Source organism: Erinaceus europaeus, chromosome 3 (assembly GCF_950295315.1).
Source record: "Erinaceus europaeus chromosome 3, mEriEur2.1, whole genome shotgun sequence".
Taxonomy (NCBI): domain Eukaryota; kingdom Metazoa; phylum Chordata; class Mammalia; order Eulipotyphla; family Erinaceidae; genus Erinaceus; species Erinaceus europaeus.
The window spans coordinates 87,886,224-87,904,548 of NC_080164.1; the positions used below are offsets into that span (position 1 = coordinate 87,886,224).

Consider the following 18,325-nt stretch of genomic DNA (forward strand, 5'->3'; position numbering starts at 1 on the left):
TTTTATTCATTATTTTCCTGAAAGAGAGAGAAGAGAGAGACACCACAGCTCCACTTCACCATCCATTGATCTCCTCAAGCGCTGGCTGTGGTGTTCCCATGGCTCAAAACCCAGGATCTTATGTGTAGAAGGTATGAGCTTTACTAGGCAAACTATTTCCTGGCCAAGGTTTACTTAAAAAAAAAATTCTATGAAGAACATATAGAAAGTAAACTGAGATTTGACATCAATTCAAAAAGATAAACAAGAAAGTGTGGACTAGAAAACTCCTGGAGAATTAAACAAAGGAAAACTCACATCATGGTCCACCCCTGGAAGTCTCTACTTAACAGTCACGAGCAGGAACCTAGACATCTGTAGTTTCCCCAAACCACCTGACCCAGGCTCCCACCTTGCCACTCCCACTGCACTGGGGGAAGCTTTGGTGCTATGTGTATCATTCCCCTCTCCAACGATCTCTGTCTACATCTGGACAAAAAACTCCAGAGTGGTGGATCCCCAAGAATTGAACAATGACAAAAAATGTACTCTGCAATTGTTTTTTGGTCTTTGGTCCAGGTATGACTTGAAAGTCAAGATCACAGACCATTTGGTTGGCTCTCACACTCCCTGTCACTGAGTCTTCATCTCTGTGCCTATAACAAGAACACCTGTGAAGGCAGCAGCTGACAGCTACAAGTGTGGAGTGTGGAGGACAACATACAAAACACTGGGGTGGGTGATACCCAAGTTCTGGACACGGAGAGCTTAAGTAGCACACACAGGGCCACACAGAGGGTTCTGGCTGTATCTGTCTGGCTGTGCCATCTTCCTATGACAGTGAAGACGAGCACAGGGTAGGAGAGAGCTGAGGGGCAGGGATATGCGCTCACTTTGCCTCGGCACACGGAACGCACACACTCCACTGCCTGCCCTGTCTCCAGCTGGAAGGCCCGGCAGCGTTTCATCTCCTGGTCCCACAGCTTCACAGCACCTCCTTCTTTGGTCCTGAGAAAGAACAAGAGGCTCAGCCTGAGGCCTCCCCATAACCCTCCCCTCAGCAGTTCAAGGTCACACGCGCCCAGGACTAGCAGGACAGGCCCTGCTGGGAGGCCCCTTTGTCAGGCTCTGCTGAGTGGCCAGCACGACGTCTTGAACGTGCATTTGAATTGGGTCAGCTGAGAGATAGCATGTTTCTCCTGCTTCTCTGCTTTGCTGTGACCTCTCCCTGCCCACTGGGACCCTTTCCGCTCCCTAAGACCCACCAAGACTTCACTGGCAGTGGTCACTCTGTTCTAGTCTCTGAAACCACCACTCTCCTTCTCTGAGCTCCTGACTGTTTGTGGCTTCAGAGAGCTGGCCTAGTGAGATTCCTGATTCAGGAGACAGGACCACAGTCGGTATCTTTCCCAGGTGTTTCTACTGGGATCTCAGGAGGGAACTGTCTGCCCCAAGGGGCTGTAACTCACGGCCGCTCTTTGCCACCGGTCACAATGAGCCCGTCCCGCAGGGTAGTGTACATGGTGAAGACCGGCCCTGTATGCGCTTTGGCCACCAGCCGCACGAGGAAGTGGTCTTTCCACACATAGACGTCGCCGCTGATGGCACCCGTGAAAGTGAGGTTGTTCTGTCAGTCAGGAAACACCATGCACACTGGGTCACTCCTGGCAACTCTCGGGCTCCCGTCCCACCTCCCAACCCTCTGCCCAGGGGCCAGAGCTGGAGGAATCTTGACTCATATTTGAGCTTGACCTTCTGAGCAAAGGAAAGACATTTGTAGAGAACCACAAACAGCATATTAATCAGGAAACTACCTGGTTTTCAAGTTCACGCAGTTGAGTTATTCTGGGGCTTCTGACTGTCCTGCTGTCCTGTCTGAAAGATCTTTTCCCTTGTGACAAGCCCCATGTGACAGTGGGAACAGAGGTGGGTCAGCCTGAGCTGTATTTCCAAATGTCCCCAGGATAGTTTGCGCTGGCGGAGGGCAATCTCTCCTCACCCCCTATTCCAGTCCACATAAGGGTATCAAGCTGGGTGGGAGTTCCGCAGGCGAGATTACTGGGATGGGGCCAGAGAGATAGCTTACTGGGTAGAGCTCAGGCTTTGTCAAGTGCACAGTCCAGGCTCAAGCCTCAGCACCACATGGACGATGGTGTTACAGCACTGGAGGAAACTCAGTAATGTGCTGTTTGCTCCCTCTGTCTCCAGCTCAATGAAAAAAGCCTGAAGTGGTGAAATCCCCTATAGCTGAGACCCAGGCACAGTGAGAGGGAGAAGGAGGGGGAGGCTATCCATTTGGTCCCTAGCAACCTCTGTGACCATCTACCCCAGGTCTAATGGTCTACCAGTCAGTCACCCATGAAATAATGAAACTCTTGCCTCCTCCCAGGTAGGTCTGGAGTCCCTGCCTTTTCTGGTGAACACGTAGACAGGGAACTAGTACTAGCACACACACACACACCCCACACACACACTCATCTATGCCAAGGAAAGGACACAGTAGCCACAAGTAAGGCAATAAAGGAAATAATGTGGGGGGCTGGGTTGAGCACATATGTTACAATGAGCAAGAACCTGGGCTCAAGTCACCAGTCCCCACCTACAGGAGGAAAGCTTCACAAGTGATCTCTCTCCTTCTCTATCTCCCCCTGCTTCTCACTTTCTGAGAATTTATTGGCTGTCTCTATCCAATAAATAAAGCTAATAATAAGAAATCTAATAAAAAATAAAAATAAAGGAAATAGGGTTAAGCGTAGGTGGTGCAAACCACAAGGGCCGGCATAAGGATCCCAGTTCGAGCCCCCGGATCCCCACCTGCAGGGGAGTAGCTTCACAGGCAGTGAAGCAGGTCTGCAGGTGTCTGTCTTTCTCTCCCCTGTCTTCCCCTCCTCTCTCCAGTTCTCTCTGTCCTATCCAACAACAACAACAACAACTACAACAATAAAAAACAAGGGCAACAAAAGGAAATAAATAAAAAATAAGCAAAGGAATTAACAGGGGTAGGGTTTTCTTGTTTGAGGCTTCTGGGCCATGTTACCCCACTCCCCCCAACCCATCAGTCCATGTCAGGGATCCAGGGTCTCTACTCTGGAAGTTTCTGAGAACTCACAGCACCGAAGGCCACAGAGAGCATCGTCTGCATCTTGGCCGCCTCCATGGACCCAATGACCCCTTTCTTGTAGAGCAGAGCGCTGCCTGCCAGGGTCCAGAACTTCATGTGTTTGACTCCCACGGACACAAACTGTGTGTCTGAGTCGGGGCGAAACTCCACCACGAAGATGCGCTCCAGGTGACCTCCACGGCTGGCAATCCTGGCGCCTGTAAAGAGAATATTTGGTGAAGTGGGTCCTACCATCTTCCTTCAGACGCCATGGCCTTGGTAGGTGCTGCCAATCCAATTGCCAACACCACCACACGCAAACATCTATGAACACAGCAGGGAGGGCCAGTCCAGATAGGAGAGAAGATGTTATGTGAGGAGAGGGAAAATGGCACTGGGCTTCATCACCATTGGATTCCCCCCTGGACACCAAAAGGCTTGTCCCTTATACAGTTTCAACTTTTCCCCCCACATATATACATTAATTTTTATTTTTACTTTTTTATTAGTGATTTAATATTGATTTACAAAATTATGAAACAACAGGAGTATAATTCCGCACCTTTCCCACCACCAGAGTTCTGTGTCCCCATTCCCTTTACCAGAAGCTACAAGATTTTATTTTTCATTTTATTTATTTATTTATTTATTTATTTATTGCCTCCAGAGTTATTGCTGGGGCTTGGAGCCTGCATCACAAATCCACTGCTCCTGGAGGCCATTCCCCCCCCATTTTTGTTGCCCTTGTTGTTGTTGTTGTTATTATTATTGTTGCTATTGCTGTTGTTGTTGTTGGATAGGACAGAGAGAAATTGAGAGAGGAGGGGAAGACAGAGGAAGGGAGAGAAAGAAAGACACCTATAGACCTGCTTCACTATTTGTAAAGTGACCCCCACCCCGCAGGTGGGGGATCCAGGGGCTCGAACCAGGATCCAAACACCTGTTCTTGCACTTTTCACCACCTTTGCTTACCCTGCTGCGCTATTGCCTGAATAGTTTTTATTTTAAGCTTCAACCTCCTTTCTTTTACTCTTCATGTTTTAATTTCAATTTTCTCTTAATCATCTTTCTTCATATATTACTACTACTTGCTCATAAATATATAGTTTTTCCTCTCCTCCTCCTACTTCTTTATTTTTATTGTCACCAGGGTTTTTTGTTTTTGTTTTAATTTTTAATATTTATTTATTTATTTATTCCCTTTTGTTGCCGGTTTTTTTATTGTTGTAGTTATTACTGTTGTTATTGATGTCATCGTTGTTAGATAGGACAGAGAGAAATGGAGAGAGGAGGGGAAAACAGAGGGAGGGAGAGAAAGATAGACACCTGCAGACCTGCTTCACTGTCTGTGAAGCAATTACCCTGCAGGTAGGGAGCCGGGGGCTTGAACCGGGATCCTTCTGCCGGTCCCTGCGCTTTGTGCCACCTGTGCTTAACCCACTGCGCTACCACCTGACTCCATCACTAGGGTTTTATCTCGGGCTCCATGCCTGCACTATGATTTCACTGTTCCTAGAGACCATTTTTTCTTTCTGTTTCTATTTTATTGTATAGGACTGAGACATTGAGAGAAGAAGGGGGATAGAGAGGAAGAGAGAGAGACCATTAGTGAAGTGTGCCACCCTCCTCCACAGGTAGGGTATAGGGGCTCAAACCCAGGCCCTTGCGCATGGTGACATGTGTGCTGAACCGGATGTGCCACAGCCTGGCCCCAAAAGAATGAGAAATAGAGGGAGAAAAACCACAGTACTAAAGTCTCCTCCAAGGCCTGGGTTATGCACATAGCAAGGAAATGCACTGAACTAACTCTCCAACACTGAATATATTTTCTTCCCTCATCACTTACACTGATTGGTTATTCCAGTGGCTCCCTGGCAGAGTGGTGGTGGGAGACAGGAGTTCTGTCTCTGCAGGTGCAATACTAGATGTTTTTTTTGTAACAGACACCTCACTTCTAGGGCTCAGATGGCTTTAAATCCTGGGTCCCCAATAGGGCACAAACCAGGTCCATAGGCAAACAACAGACATCTGCAATGCTTACAAGAGACAAAAAATTGAAATTACGCATCAGTAAGAAACTACAAATCATGAGGAGAAGAAAAGGCCCCCCAGCAGAATAAGGATTTGAATAGCTGGATGACTTAAGCAACAACACAGTGGCCAGTAAAGAGGGGAGGAGGCTCAGGGGCCAGGTGGTGATGCACCTGATTAAGCGCACACAGTAGAGCACGCAAGGACCCAGGTTCAAGCCCCTGGTCCCCACCTACAGGGGGAAAGCTTCATGAGGGGTGAAGCAGGGCTGCAGGTATCTCTCTGTCTCTTTCCCCCCTCTATCCCCCTTCCCTCTCAATTTCTCTGTCTCTACCCAATAATAAATAAAAAGATGAAAAAACAAACAAGCAAACGAGGGGAGGAGGCTCCACCTCAGTATTCAGAGGGAAAGGACAAATCAGATAGTGCAAGATAGATGCATCCTTCCATTAAGTTGTTTTCTTTTCCCAACAGCGGTAGTGCAGTGGGGGCGCAGGTGGCGCAAAGCACAAGGACCAACTAAGGATCCCAGTTCGAGCCCCCAGCTCCCCACCTGCAGGAGTGTCGCTTCACAAGAGGTGAAGCACGTCTACAGGTGTCTATCTTTCCCTCCCCCCCTGTCTTCCCCTCCTCTCTCCATTTCTCTCTGTCCTATTCAACAACGATGACATCAATAACTACAACAATAAAACAACAAGGGCAACAAAAGGGAATAAATAAATAAATATTTTTTAAAAAACCATAAAAAAAAGAAAGTCCCAGGTTCAATCCCCAAACCACCATAAACCAGAGCTGAGCAGTGACCTGGTTAAAAAAGCAAACAAAAAAAGTGGTGAGGGTCAAATTCTTGTGGGTCTCCCAACAAAGGATGAAATCAGCCTATGGGGAGTCCAGGGACAAGGGGTGGGGAGTCAGGGGGGCAGGGGGGGCAGTGTAGGGGCTTTCTACAGAAGGTGGATCCTGACCAGGCAGGGAGATGTCTTCCACTCTTTAACTGTAAGATGTGACAAGCAGGGGGTTGGGCGGTAGCGCAGTGGGTTAAGTGCACACGGAGCAAAGTGCAAGGACTGGTTGTAAGGATCCCGGTTCAAGTCCCAGCTCCCCACCTGCAGGGGAGTTGCTTCACAGGCGGTGAAGCAGGTCTGCAGATGTCTTTCTCTCCCCCTCTGTCTTCCCCTGCTCTCCATTTCTCTGTCCTATCCAACAATGAGCAACATCAACGACAACAATAATAACCGCAAGGCTACAACAACAAGGGCAACAAAAGGGAAAAAAAAAAGGGAAAAAAAAAGCTGTGACAAGCCTATCACCTAATATATTCAAAACACGAAGTGACGAGTGTTGACGAGGATATGGAGAAAGAACTCTGGTATACTCTTGGTGGGAATGCAAACTGGTGCAGCCGAAATAAAACAGTATGCAGAGTCCTTAAACATACAAAACATGAAATACCGCATGACCCTGCAATACCACTCCTAGGCTTCTACCAAAAGGAAATGAAAATTAATTAAAAAAAGATACACATAGTGCAAAGCCCAAGGATCCTGGTTCAAACCCCCAGCTCTCCACATGCAGAGAGGTCACTTCAAAAAGTGGTGAAGCAGGTCTGTAGGTGTCTATCTTTCTCTCCCCGTCTTCCCCTTCTCTCTCAATTGTTACCCATCCTATCCAATAGCAACAACAATAATGGAAAAATGATGGCCTCTAGGAGCAGTGGATTCGTAGTTCAGGCACCAAGGCCCAGCAATCACCCTGGAGGCAAAAAATAAATAAATAAATGAACACACACACCCATGTTCCTAGCTGCTTTGCACACAAAGAGTGGAAGCAGCCTAAATGCTCACTGACTGAGAATGGATAAAGAAATTATGGGAGGGAGTCAGGCAGTAGTGCAGTGGGTTAAGCGCAGGTGGCACAAAGCATAAGGACCAGCAAGGATCCCAGTTCAAGCCCCTGGCTCCCCACCTTCAGGGAAGTTGCTTCACAGGTGGTGAAGCAGGTCTGCAGGTGTCTGCCTTTCTCTCTCCCCCGTCTTCCCCTCCTCTCTCCATTTCTCTCTGTCCTACCCAACAACAACAACACCAATAATAACTACAACAATAAAACAACAAGGGCAACAAAAGGGAATAAATTTTTTTTTAGGTCCTCTGTCATCAGCTCTTCAATTTGATGTAGTCCCATTGATTTGTTTCTTTTTTTATTTATTTTTTAAAAATAATTTATTTCTTTTTTTTAAAATAATTTATTTATTTATTGGGGAATTAATGCTTTACATTCAACAGTAAATACAATAGTTTGTACATGCATAACATTCCCCAGATTCCCATTTAACAATACAACCCCCACTATGTCATTCATCATCTTTCATGGACCTGTATTTGAAATAAATATTTTTTTAAAAAAGAAATTATGGGATAGCTATTCAATGGATCACTAGTCTATGATAAAAAAATGATATTGTATCATCTGGAATGGAATGGATGGAACTGAAGGTGATTATGTTAAGTGAAGTACTTTTTATTTTATTTATTTATTTTTTAAAGTATTTTTAAAATATTTATTTATTCCCTTTTGTTGCCCTAGTTGTTTTATTGTTGTAGTTATTGTTGTTGTTGTAATTGATGTTGTCGTTAGATAGGACAGAGAGAAATGGAGAAAGGAGGGGAAGACAGAGCGAGAGAGAAAGATAAGACACCTGCAGACCTGCTTCACCACCTGTGAAGCGACTCCCCTGCAGGTGGGGATCCGGGGGCTCCCGGGATCCTTACGTCGGTCCTTGCTCTTTGCACCACCTGCACTTAACCCACTGCGCTACCACCCGACTCCCTATTTTATATATTTTTACCAGAGTAATGCATAGCTCTGGTTTATGGTGGTGTGGAGCCTCAGGCATGAGAATCTCTTAGCATAACCGTTATGCTATCTACCCTCACCCAAATGTCTTTTTTATTTTACTTATCTAAAGTTTTTTAGTATTACCTATTTATTTCTTGGATAGAGCAGTAGAAATTCAGAGAAGGGGGAGATAGAGAGGTAGAGAGACACCTGTAACACTGCTTCACCACTCACGAAGCTTTCCCCCTGCGGGTGGGGGCTGGGAGCTCGAACTTGGGTCCAGGTGCACTCAACCCCGTGTGCCATCCCTCAGCCCCAATAAAGTGCGAGATAAAGGACAACTACCAGGTGGCTTTTGCTCTTATGTGGAACACAGAGGACTAAAAGCAAATGAATTTGGGGGTAAAGAAAGGTAACTACACTGTATCTTGGATTATGTGAAAAAGATGGCTGTTGGGGTGGGGTGACTTACACTCTGTGTGGGTGTGGTTTCGCGACGTGATACCCCTGCAGTTTTATGCTTGTCCTGAGCAGGTCACTCACAGCCCTGATATACAGATGACGGGGTCACGTGGACACAGCATCCTGATAAGTGTGGGCGCACAGCATGTGCTGTTTTCTGCTATGAAAGTCAGCAGATTCTGATCTCTTTTTCTCACAGGGGTGGAGTGTGTGTGTGTGTGTGTGGGGGGGGTTAAATACTTCAATACTTCTGTCCCACTGAGCTCATCTCTCTGCAGTGCCCCCAAACCCCGCCCCCACAGCCCACACCATCCTCCATGGGAAGAGGCCTTGACAATGGGCCTGAGCCCATTGTCATGGGGGAGGTGTCCCAGATCCAGGCTGCCTGGCAGGAGACAGACCTCATTAATGTCCTCACTAATTGGATCTTGGGTCAGTTTTTTTTTTTCTTTTTTTTTTTTTTAAACCTGAAACTATACTTAGAAGATTATACATCTTTGAAGCTAAAGTGACCATTAATTTAGTAGGAGTGTGTGTGTATTTGTGTGTTGGGAGAGAGAATGAAACAAAGTATATTAGATCTAAGCCTTGCCTGGCCAGATAGTTAACCTGGAAGAGTGTCTGCTTTGTCATGTGCATGGCCCACATTTGTGCCCCAGGCACACCACATGGGACCACGGCTGTACTGGGGAAGGCTTCGGTGTGTGGTCACTGTCTCTTTAATTTTAAAAAAATTTTTAGTTTTACATTATTATTATTATTATTATTAGCCTCCAGGGTTATTGCTGGGGCTCTGTGCCTGCACTACGAATCCACTGCTCCTGGAGGCTATTTTTTCCCCTTCTGTTGCCCTTGTTGTTTATTGTCGTTGTTATTATTGTTGTAATTGCTGTCACTGTTGTTGGATAGGACAGAGAGAAATTGAGAGAGAAGGGGAAGGCGAGGGGGGTGAGAAAGATAGACACCTGCAAGCCTGCTTCACCACTTGTGAAGTGACCCCCCTGCAGGTGGGGAGCCAGGGACTTGAACCAGATCCTTACGCTGGTCTTTGCATTTCACACCATGTGTGCTTAACCCGCTGCGCTACCGCTTGACTCCCTCTCTCTTTAATTCTATCCCTCTCTTTTGCTCTTTCTTTCTGAAAAAGCCCAGGTTGGTGAATTCCTGGCAGCAACAACACCACACACACACACACACACACACACACACACACACACACACACACACACATTTTAGTAAGAGGATAAACCCACATTTCTAAAAAGCTGAAGGATTTTACAAAGGAAATGTCTGAGATTATGGTGGTAACACTTATTTGGTCCCTGCAGTAAGGTGACCAAGGCAAAAGGCCCAGGAAGAATCTGGATTCCTGGAAAGAAGAAAGTGTGGGCAGGATGGTGATGAAAACAGCAATGGAGAAGGAGAAAGACTGGCAGCACTGGAACACTTGGCTAATGTGCCCAGAGCCCTCTGTTACAGCTCTGGACTCTCCAGGTCAGGAGCACTGGGGAGGTGGGGGGCCAGGTGTGGGGGGGGGGCAGAGGCCTCTAAAGAGCAGCTCCCATGGACTCCCTCCAGGACCCCTGGTTACCCTGGGTCTGGTTTGAGTGCAGCCCACACCATAGGATGCCTGTGGGTGGCCAGGGAATCCCCTCCCTTACCTTCCTGCCACCGCCACACAGTGATAGTGTGCTCAGGGTCCACGCCCACGGACACCAGCAGCTTCCCAGTGGCGCTGAAGTTGACATAGTTTACCCCCTTGGAGTGGAAGCACCGCAGCATGGAGAGGGTGTGTTTGGTCATGGCGTCCCAGATGTGGATAGACGGTGTCGCTCCTGGATGTGGGGGAAGACAAAAAACAAAGAGCTGAGACCACAGGGTGGCAGGGTCTGGGCAGGCCTGGCGTATGGGATGTTACAGTGATGGGCCTGAGAGACCTGCAAGTGACCTGGCTGGGGGGTGAAGACCAAGCAGGGAGGGGAGGGCATTTGCTGTACTCCGAGAGACTAAGAGCACATGTGTTACACACACAAGCAGGGAGGGGAGGGCATTTGCTGTACTCCGAGAGACTAAGAGCACATGTGTTACACACACACACACACACACACACACACACACACACACACGTGAGGAGTGTGCACCAAAGAAAGTGGTGCGGTCAATGATTTGTATCTGCAACTCAGCCAGATACAATCAGCAAACACGGTCCATGGGCAATGGCTTTGCTGTGCAGGTGCCGACTCCTCACGGGTAGGACAGCTGTACCTGGGGTCTCCGTGATGTCACCTGCGTTGGGAGGGCAATGGCAATGAGGAAGTGGCAAGGGGAAATGAGAGCTACAATAAGTCAGGTTTCAACACCAGCAGTCAAAAACTCTAAGGCAACTTTGAAAAATGGACATGGGCTCAATGAACGCAAGCAGGGAAACATGTTTATAAAACAAACACATGAGCAAAACCTGCCTCAGAAATGGCAAAGCCTGTCACAAATGTGACCTGGCTCCTGTTCACTGTGAACAGCGTCCCCGGGCAGAGAGCACCAGGCACACGCACAGAGAGCCACCCTCGATGCACACACGCAAACGCCAAAGTTCAGGCAGGGTAGGGAGGAGTCTTCATTTGGCATCTGGGGTCTGAAAAGTCATTCTGTTGTACTTATGGGATTTGGGCTGTACACTTAACTTCAACTCTGAATTCACAGTCAAGGAGTGCAGTAACTCACTCGACACAGATAACATGAGGTACCCCAAACAAAATATCAACAAGAAAGGGTGGATCTGAGCAAGTTGTGGACCCCCCTCCCACTTTCAAAGACAGCTGACAAGGCACAAGGTAGGTAGGCCCTCTTGGCAGGGAGCAGGTTGGTGGCCATAGGGACTCCTACCTATCTGGCTGGTGGCCACCACATTCCTGTATTTGGGGTGCTGGTTCACAGTGAGGCAGAGGATGTCATCTGTGTGCTCCAGGTAGAAGCTCTGGCTCCCTAAAAGAGAGAAAAGAGCCATGGAACTTGAAGGTGTACTAAGGCACCCCCCAAATCTCCCCCTGGAGTCTCTGAAAAGGTCTTGTGAAAGTGAGAGCCTTTGGAGCCTCAGGCATGAGAGTCTCTTTGTATAATCATTATGCTACCCTGCCCAAAGGGAGAGTCTTTTAAAACTTTATTTTAATGAGAGAGATACAAAGAGAAAAATACACACACAGAGAAGAGACAGAGAGAGACAAAGACAGAGAGAGAGAGAGAGAGAGGCGGAGAGAGACCAAACAACTGCTCAGCTCTGGCTTATGGTGGTACAGGGACTTTAGATGCTCCCATATGAAAATCTTTTTGCAAAACTATGATTCTTTCTCTCCAGCCACCCCCCCCCCTTCTCTCTTAAAAATGAAACCTTGGGGCCAGGAAGTGACATACCCAATTAGGTGCTCAGATTACAATGTGTAAGGAAGGACCCAGGTTCAAGGAAGGACCCTGGTCCACATCTGCGGGGAAAAAGCTTCATGAGTGATGAAGCAGGGCTGCAGGTGTCTCTGTCTCTCTCCCTATCTCTCCCTCTCCTCTCAATTTCTATCTGTCGTTACCCAATAATAAATAAATTAATTAATTAAAAAAAATTAAAAGTGAGACCTTCAAAGGCCCAAATTCTCTTATGGGCCTGGAGGTGACACAATGGCTGGTAGGCTGGCATGAGATTCCCAACTTTGATCCCCCGTATCACATATATCAGAGTGATACTCTGGTTATCTGTCTCTCCTCCCTCAAATAAATCATTAAGTCTTAAAAAATAAGCCCCTGGGAGTTGGGCGGTGGTGCAGCAGGTTAAGCGCACATGGTGCAAAGCACAAGGACCGGCATAAGGATCCTGGTTCGAGCCCCCAGCTCCCCACCTGCAGGGGAGTTGCTTCACAGGCGGTGAAGCAGGTCTGCAGGTGTCTATCTTTCTCTCCCCTTCTGTGTCTTCCCCTCCTCTCTCCATCTCTCTGTCCTATACAACAACAACGACATCAATAACCACAACAAGGGCAGCAAAAGGGAAAATAAACATTAAAAAAAATTTTTTTAAAAAAAGCCCCCGACGGGTGGTAACACACCAGGTTAAAAGCACATAATGTGGGACCAGATGGTGGCACACCTGGTTGAGCACACATGTGACAATGCACAAGGACCTGGGTTTGAGCCCCCAGTCTCCATCTGCAAGGAGGAAAGCTTTGTGAGTGGTCAAGCAATGTTGCAGGTGTCTCTCCCTCTCTATCACCCCCCTCTACATTTCTGGCTGTCTCTATCCAATAAATAAAATAAAGACAATAATAATTTTTTTTTTTTAAAGTACAAGGACCCGTGCAAGGATCAGGTTTAAGCCCTCAGTTCCCCACCTGCAGGGGGATCGCTTTGCAAGCAGTGAAGCAGATCTATCTGCAGGTGTCTGTCTTTCTCTCTCCCTCTCTATTGTCACCTCCCCTCTCAATTTCTCTCTGTTCTATCCAACAGCAGCAGCAGCAGCAACAAAAGCAGTAACAATGGAAAAGAGATGGCCGCCAGGAGCAGTGGATTCACAGTGCAGGCACCAAGCCTGTTGGGTAGTATGCCACCTCCCCCTGGCTTTTGCTTAACCATATGCCTATATAGGGATTTACTGATCCAAAGCTTTGGTCTATTTACATAAATCACTTTTACATTTACATAAAGCACTCTCTCTAGGGCATTGGTGGTTCAGTGATAGGATTCTCGCCTGTTCCGGCCCCTCCTTGTCACACTCTGATTTTCACCAGTCACTTTTCTCTCCACCCTCTCTATATCACATCCTGTTTCCACCCTACTTGGAGAGTATAAAAACAGCTGCTCTTCTGATTAAAGACACTTGGAAATTGCTTTCCGGCTCCGAGAGTTCCAGAGTGTATCACCCTACTTGGAGAGTATAAAAACAGCTGCTCTTCTGATTAAAGACACTTGGAAATTGCTTTCCGGCTCCGAGAGTTCCAGAGTGTACCAAGCCCTAGTGATAATCCTGGAGGCAATAAATAATTAAATAAAGAATCTCCCAAATTCTTACTTCTAGACTGGGGAGCTCATTTTACACCTGGTGTTTACACCTGCAGATGCTGCTCCAGCTGAGCAAGGCAGCACTACTCAGTCATTGGACATGAGGGCACAAAACAGGTACATACTCAGGAGACTACAGCTGGTTCTCTGTGTTCTAACACCAACTTATGCATATGTCCGGGCGGCAAAGGAGACGGGCGGACCCTGACAGACTAACGAGACATAAGTCACAAGAAGCGGAAGAGAGGACATGGAATACTTCACTGTTGCTTGAGTGGGTTTGCTGAAGGTCAAATTGGTCATGGTTATACCCTCACTCTCACCCCTAAATGTTCCAAGAACTGAGAGGTGAAGGCAGACACCGAGATTCAAGGGAATGACACACTGCTACTCCAACCAACGGTGGCTAGAAAACTGAGAGCAGGTATAGACATCTTAAGACCTTCCTTCTCTGAAAAACAACAAATAAATCATTCTGTGCTTGGTGGTCTCACTGTTTAAAAAAAAAAAATCAATGAGTGAGAAATTAAGGAGTATATACATTTGAAAAATAAAGAGGTTTATTTTACAGATATGAAGCAAATAAGGCAAAAATGTTAAGGTGTGTAGTCTAGGGAAGTTATGGATAGATGTCTATTAATGTAATTTTTCATTCTGATTTAAAAGGTTTTGTTTCAGGCTATTTTTAAATTGAGAGTCATAGTTATGAGACATTGGGGTGTATTTTAAAAAAATACTTATTTATTTATTCCCTTTTGTTACCCTTGTTGTTTTATTGTTGTAGTTATTATTGTTGTTGATATCGTCATTGTTGGATAGGACAGAGAGAAATGGAGAGAGGAGGGGAAGACAGAGAGGGGGTGAGAAAGATAGGCAGACCTGCTTCACTGCTTGTGAAGCGACTCCCCTGCAGGTGGGGAGCCGGAGGCTCGAACTGGGATCCTTATGCCAGTCCTTGCACTTTGCGCCACCTGCGCTTACCCCACTGCACTACCGCCCAACTCCCTGGGGTGTATTTTTAATCTATTGTTTAAGTGGTGTCATTCTCCTTCTTTACCCCTTTCCTTTTCTTTTTTTTAAATTCTAAATTTTTTCAATTCTTTTTTTTTAAATCCTAAATATGGCTAAGAAATCAAGCAAAATGAAACTTGAACATATGAACTACTGAAAAAAAAGAAAAAGAATTCAGTCCCTGCTGAAAATGAACGAAAGAAGGTCTCCTGTGCTTTGTCTGCAGTCAGGAAGTTCTCTCTGCTTCTCTCCAACTTACAGCCTCTGATAGAAGGACAAGACAAGGACCCACCCAAGGATCCTGGTTTGAGCCCCTGACTCCCCACCTGCAGAGGGTTGCTTCACAAGTGGTGAAGCAGGTTTGCAGGTGTCTATCTTTCTCTCTCCCTCTCTATTTCCCTGTCTTCCCTCAACTTCTCTCTGCCCTATCCAATGCAATGGAAAAAATGGCCATGAGAAGTAAAGGATTCATAATGCAGGCACTGAGCCCTAGTGATAACCCTGGAGTTAATAGAAAGAAAGAAAGAAAGAAAGAAAGAAAGAAAGAAAGAAAGAAAGAAAAAAAGAAAAGGGAAGGGAAGGAAGGAAAGAAGGAAGGAAGGGAGAAAGACAAGGGCAGAAAGAAGAAGGGTTCAGATGCTCTACATGGGCTGGAGCATTTTCCAGGATTAAATGAAGCCAGCCTGGAATTGAGAGAACTGAATCTAAAAGGTAGGAAAATGCTGAAGCCTTTGAGCAATCAGACATGGGAGAATATAAAAAGGGGTGAAAGCAGGAGTCTGTTCTGAGAAGGTGGTGTCTCCTGCAGTTGCCAAGAGAGGCTGCAAGTGGGTTACCCACCTGTGGAAGGAGGTAGTTACCTGTGGAGAGGTTCTGAATGACACAAGCTGCTGCTGTGTGGAAGATGATGTCGGCGCCATCATTCAAATAATGCAGGTTATTCCGACAGTCAAATCCTCGATAGCCAAACACGTGGTCAAGAGCCAGCTCCTGCAGTCCCCAAAGAAGAGCAATGGGGTGGAGGGGGGTTGGGCGGCAGTGTAGTGGGTTAAGCGCACGTGGCACAAAGCACAAGGACCAGAGTAAGGATCCCAGTTTGAGGCCCTGGCTCCCCACCTGCAGGGGAATAGCTTCACAGGTGGTGAAGCAGGTCTGCAGGTGTCTATCTTTCTCACCCCCTCTCTGTCCTCCCCTCCTCTCTCCATTTCTCTTTGTCCTATCCAACAACGAACGACATCAACAACAACAATAATGACCACAACAAGGTTGCAACAAAAGGGGGAAATAATGGCCTCCAGGAGCAGTGGATTCATGGTGCAGGCAATGAGCCCCAGCAATAACCCTGGAGGCAAAAAAAAGAAAAAAAAAAAAAGAGCAAAGGGAACAGTCCACGCCCCATCCACAGCCACATGGTCTCCTAGGGCCCTGGTCTGGCTGGTGGTGTACAGTGCCACAGCAGAGGTTTTTTTTTTTTTTTTTTTTTTTTTTTTACCAGAGCACTGCTCAGCTCTGGCTTATGGTGGTGTGGGGGACTGAACCTAGGACTTCAGAACCTCAGGCAGAACCATTATGCTATCTACCCCTACCGCCCACAGCAGGCTTTCTAAGCAAGTCGAGTTGCCTTCAGGTGAGCCAGTCTACCATTCTGAGCCCTGAACAGTGGCCTGGAGGTTCTGTGTCTGTGCCCTCTCTCCAGGAAGGCTGACAGTGGTGTGCAGGGTTCTCTGACAAATTATCAGTGTGAGAGGTGCTCACTTTGTGGCTTGGTGTTTACACTCCTAAAATTAGCATACAATTCTTCCTTCCCCCCCCCCCCCAACAACTAGATGCCATTCTGGATTTACAGTCTTTCTTCCTGTCTTATCTTCTGTGACAAGAAGCAGTGGTGGCTCTACATTAGCTTATTCATCCTGACATGGGTGTGTTCTGGGCTCTTCTTTCCTATCAGGCACTGAGCTGGCTGGCAGGACACAAGATTATGAGGACATAGGTCCCGTATTTCCCTAGTTTCTCCCTCCAAAGTTCACCCATCACAAATCTCATGCCACTTGTCCTCTAAGGGGGGCTGGCAAAATAGCTCACTTGGAATAATGTACTGCTTTGCCATCTGTGTGACCCAGGTTCAAGCCCAGCTCCCATGGCATAGAAGGGAGTGTTGGTGCTGTGGTTTCTCTCGATCTCTGCCTCTCTGTCTCTAAGAAAATAATCAACCCTCCCAAACTAAAAAGACCACAAGGCTTCCTTACTTAAGAATATTAACTGACATTTGCTGCCTATGAAATACAACCCAAAACTCCTGGTGCTGGAACCATCAGCCCCCTGCCCACACCTGTCTATGACCTTCTGGCCAGGCACATTTGTCTAGTTAGTGCACAGGTCACAAGTTTTTCCCAAATTTATGATCTCGCTTTAAGAAAACAACACAACAACAGGGAGTCAGATGGTAGCACAGCAGGTTAAGCGCACGTGGCGCAAAGCACAAGGACAGGTGTAAGGATCCTGGTTCAAACCCTCAGCTCCCCACCTGCAGGGGAGTCGCTTCACAGGCGGTGAAGCAGGTCTGCAGGTGTCTATCTTTCTTTCCCCCTTTGTCTTCTCCTCCTCTCTCCATTTCTCTCTGTCCTATCCAACAATGAAGACAGACAACAATAATAACTACAACAATAGAACAAGGGCAACAAAAAGGGAATAAATAAATATTTTTTAAAAATTAAAAAAAAAACACCACCACCACCAGCTGAGTGGTAGGTCTGGTGCCGCATGTTTGGGAACTGAACAGTCTCTCACTGGTCCCTCCACACGCCTTTCTCCCAGAGACTGTGGGACACTGTAATCTCTACTACTCATGGCCAGCTGACTCAAGCTAGGCTAATTTAATGGTCTCTTCCAGGAATTTAGGACTGGAGACACTGGGCGGCTTCGTCATTTAATCCACTGAGGAGGCATAAACTGGGGCACTGGCTAGCACCTATATAATCTACCAAAATAGTTTAAGACGTCTGCAGAAAGAGAGAGGCATGTGTTCAACACAGCTCTGGGTAGAAAGTCACCATGGAAACTGAACACTGTCTTTCCTGAAGCAGGCTGCATCTCCTGACCTATGCTGTGGTCGGACCGTGGATGAGTTCTCCCAGAAAATGCCTCCCTTCCAATCTTTTTCAAAAAATATTTTTATTTAAGAAAGGAGACATTAACAAAACTGTAGGATAGGAGGGGTACAACTCCACACAATTCCCACCACCCGGTCTCCATATCACATTCCCTCCCCTGACAGCTTTCCCATTCTCTATCCCTCTGGGAGCAGTGGATTCATGGTGCAGGCAATGAGCCCCAGCAATAACCCTGGAGGCAAAAAAAAAAAAGAGCAAAGGGAACAGTCCACACCCCATCAAGAGCCACATGGTCTCCTAGGGCCCTGGTCTGGCTGGTGGTGTAGTGGGGTAGCTCAGGCTCTTCCCTTTTCCTGTTGAGGGTCCTTTTAAATTTCACACCCAGGTCCTGCAGTTCCTGTGGCTTCCTGGTTCCCAGGATGGAAGTCCAAGGTGCATGTGAACTCAGACTCCAGTCTGCAGGACCCTTAATGACAGAAGCTGCCTCTCCCTGGGAGAGTCGCCATGTGCAGGAGGGACTGGCAGGGTCATTGTGGGCCTCTCTTCCAATCTTAAAAAAAGTAAAGATGGATTTTTCTGAGATGAGTGAGGCCACAGTCCAGTGGTAGAGACAGAAGTAGGAAGTCATGGCAGTAACACATGTGAGAAAGAAAGAGACGTGTGTGTGTGTGTGTGTGTGTGTGTGTGTGTGTGTGTGTGTTTGTGTGTGTGTGTGTGTGTGTGTGTGTGTGTGTGTATACACATGTGTGCGACAGAGAATGCT

At 47.0% G+C, this 18,325-nt stretch overlaps 1 protein-coding gene across 1 annotated transcript in view; it reads right to left on the reverse strand.

Moving 5' to 3' along the window:
• EML6 (EMAP like 6) overlaps window positions 1-18,325 on the reverse strand; it is a 352,660-nt gene that overhangs the window by 13,307 nt on the left and 321,028 nt on the right. The window contains exons 30-35 of the mRNA XM_060187640.1: window positions 15,313-15,442; window positions 11,291-11,389; window positions 10,069-10,242; window positions 3,089-3,297; window positions 1,449-1,606; window positions 873-987 (exon numbers count right to left, since the gene is read on the reverse strand). Coding sequence (XP_060043623.1) covers window positions 873-987; window positions 1,449-1,606; window positions 3,089-3,297; window positions 10,069-10,242; window positions 11,291-11,389; window positions 15,313-15,442 — 885 coding nt within the window. The remainder of the gene's footprint in view (window positions 1-872; window positions 988-1,448; window positions 1,607-3,088; window positions 3,298-10,068; window positions 10,243-11,290; window positions 11,390-15,312; window positions 15,443-18,325) is intronic.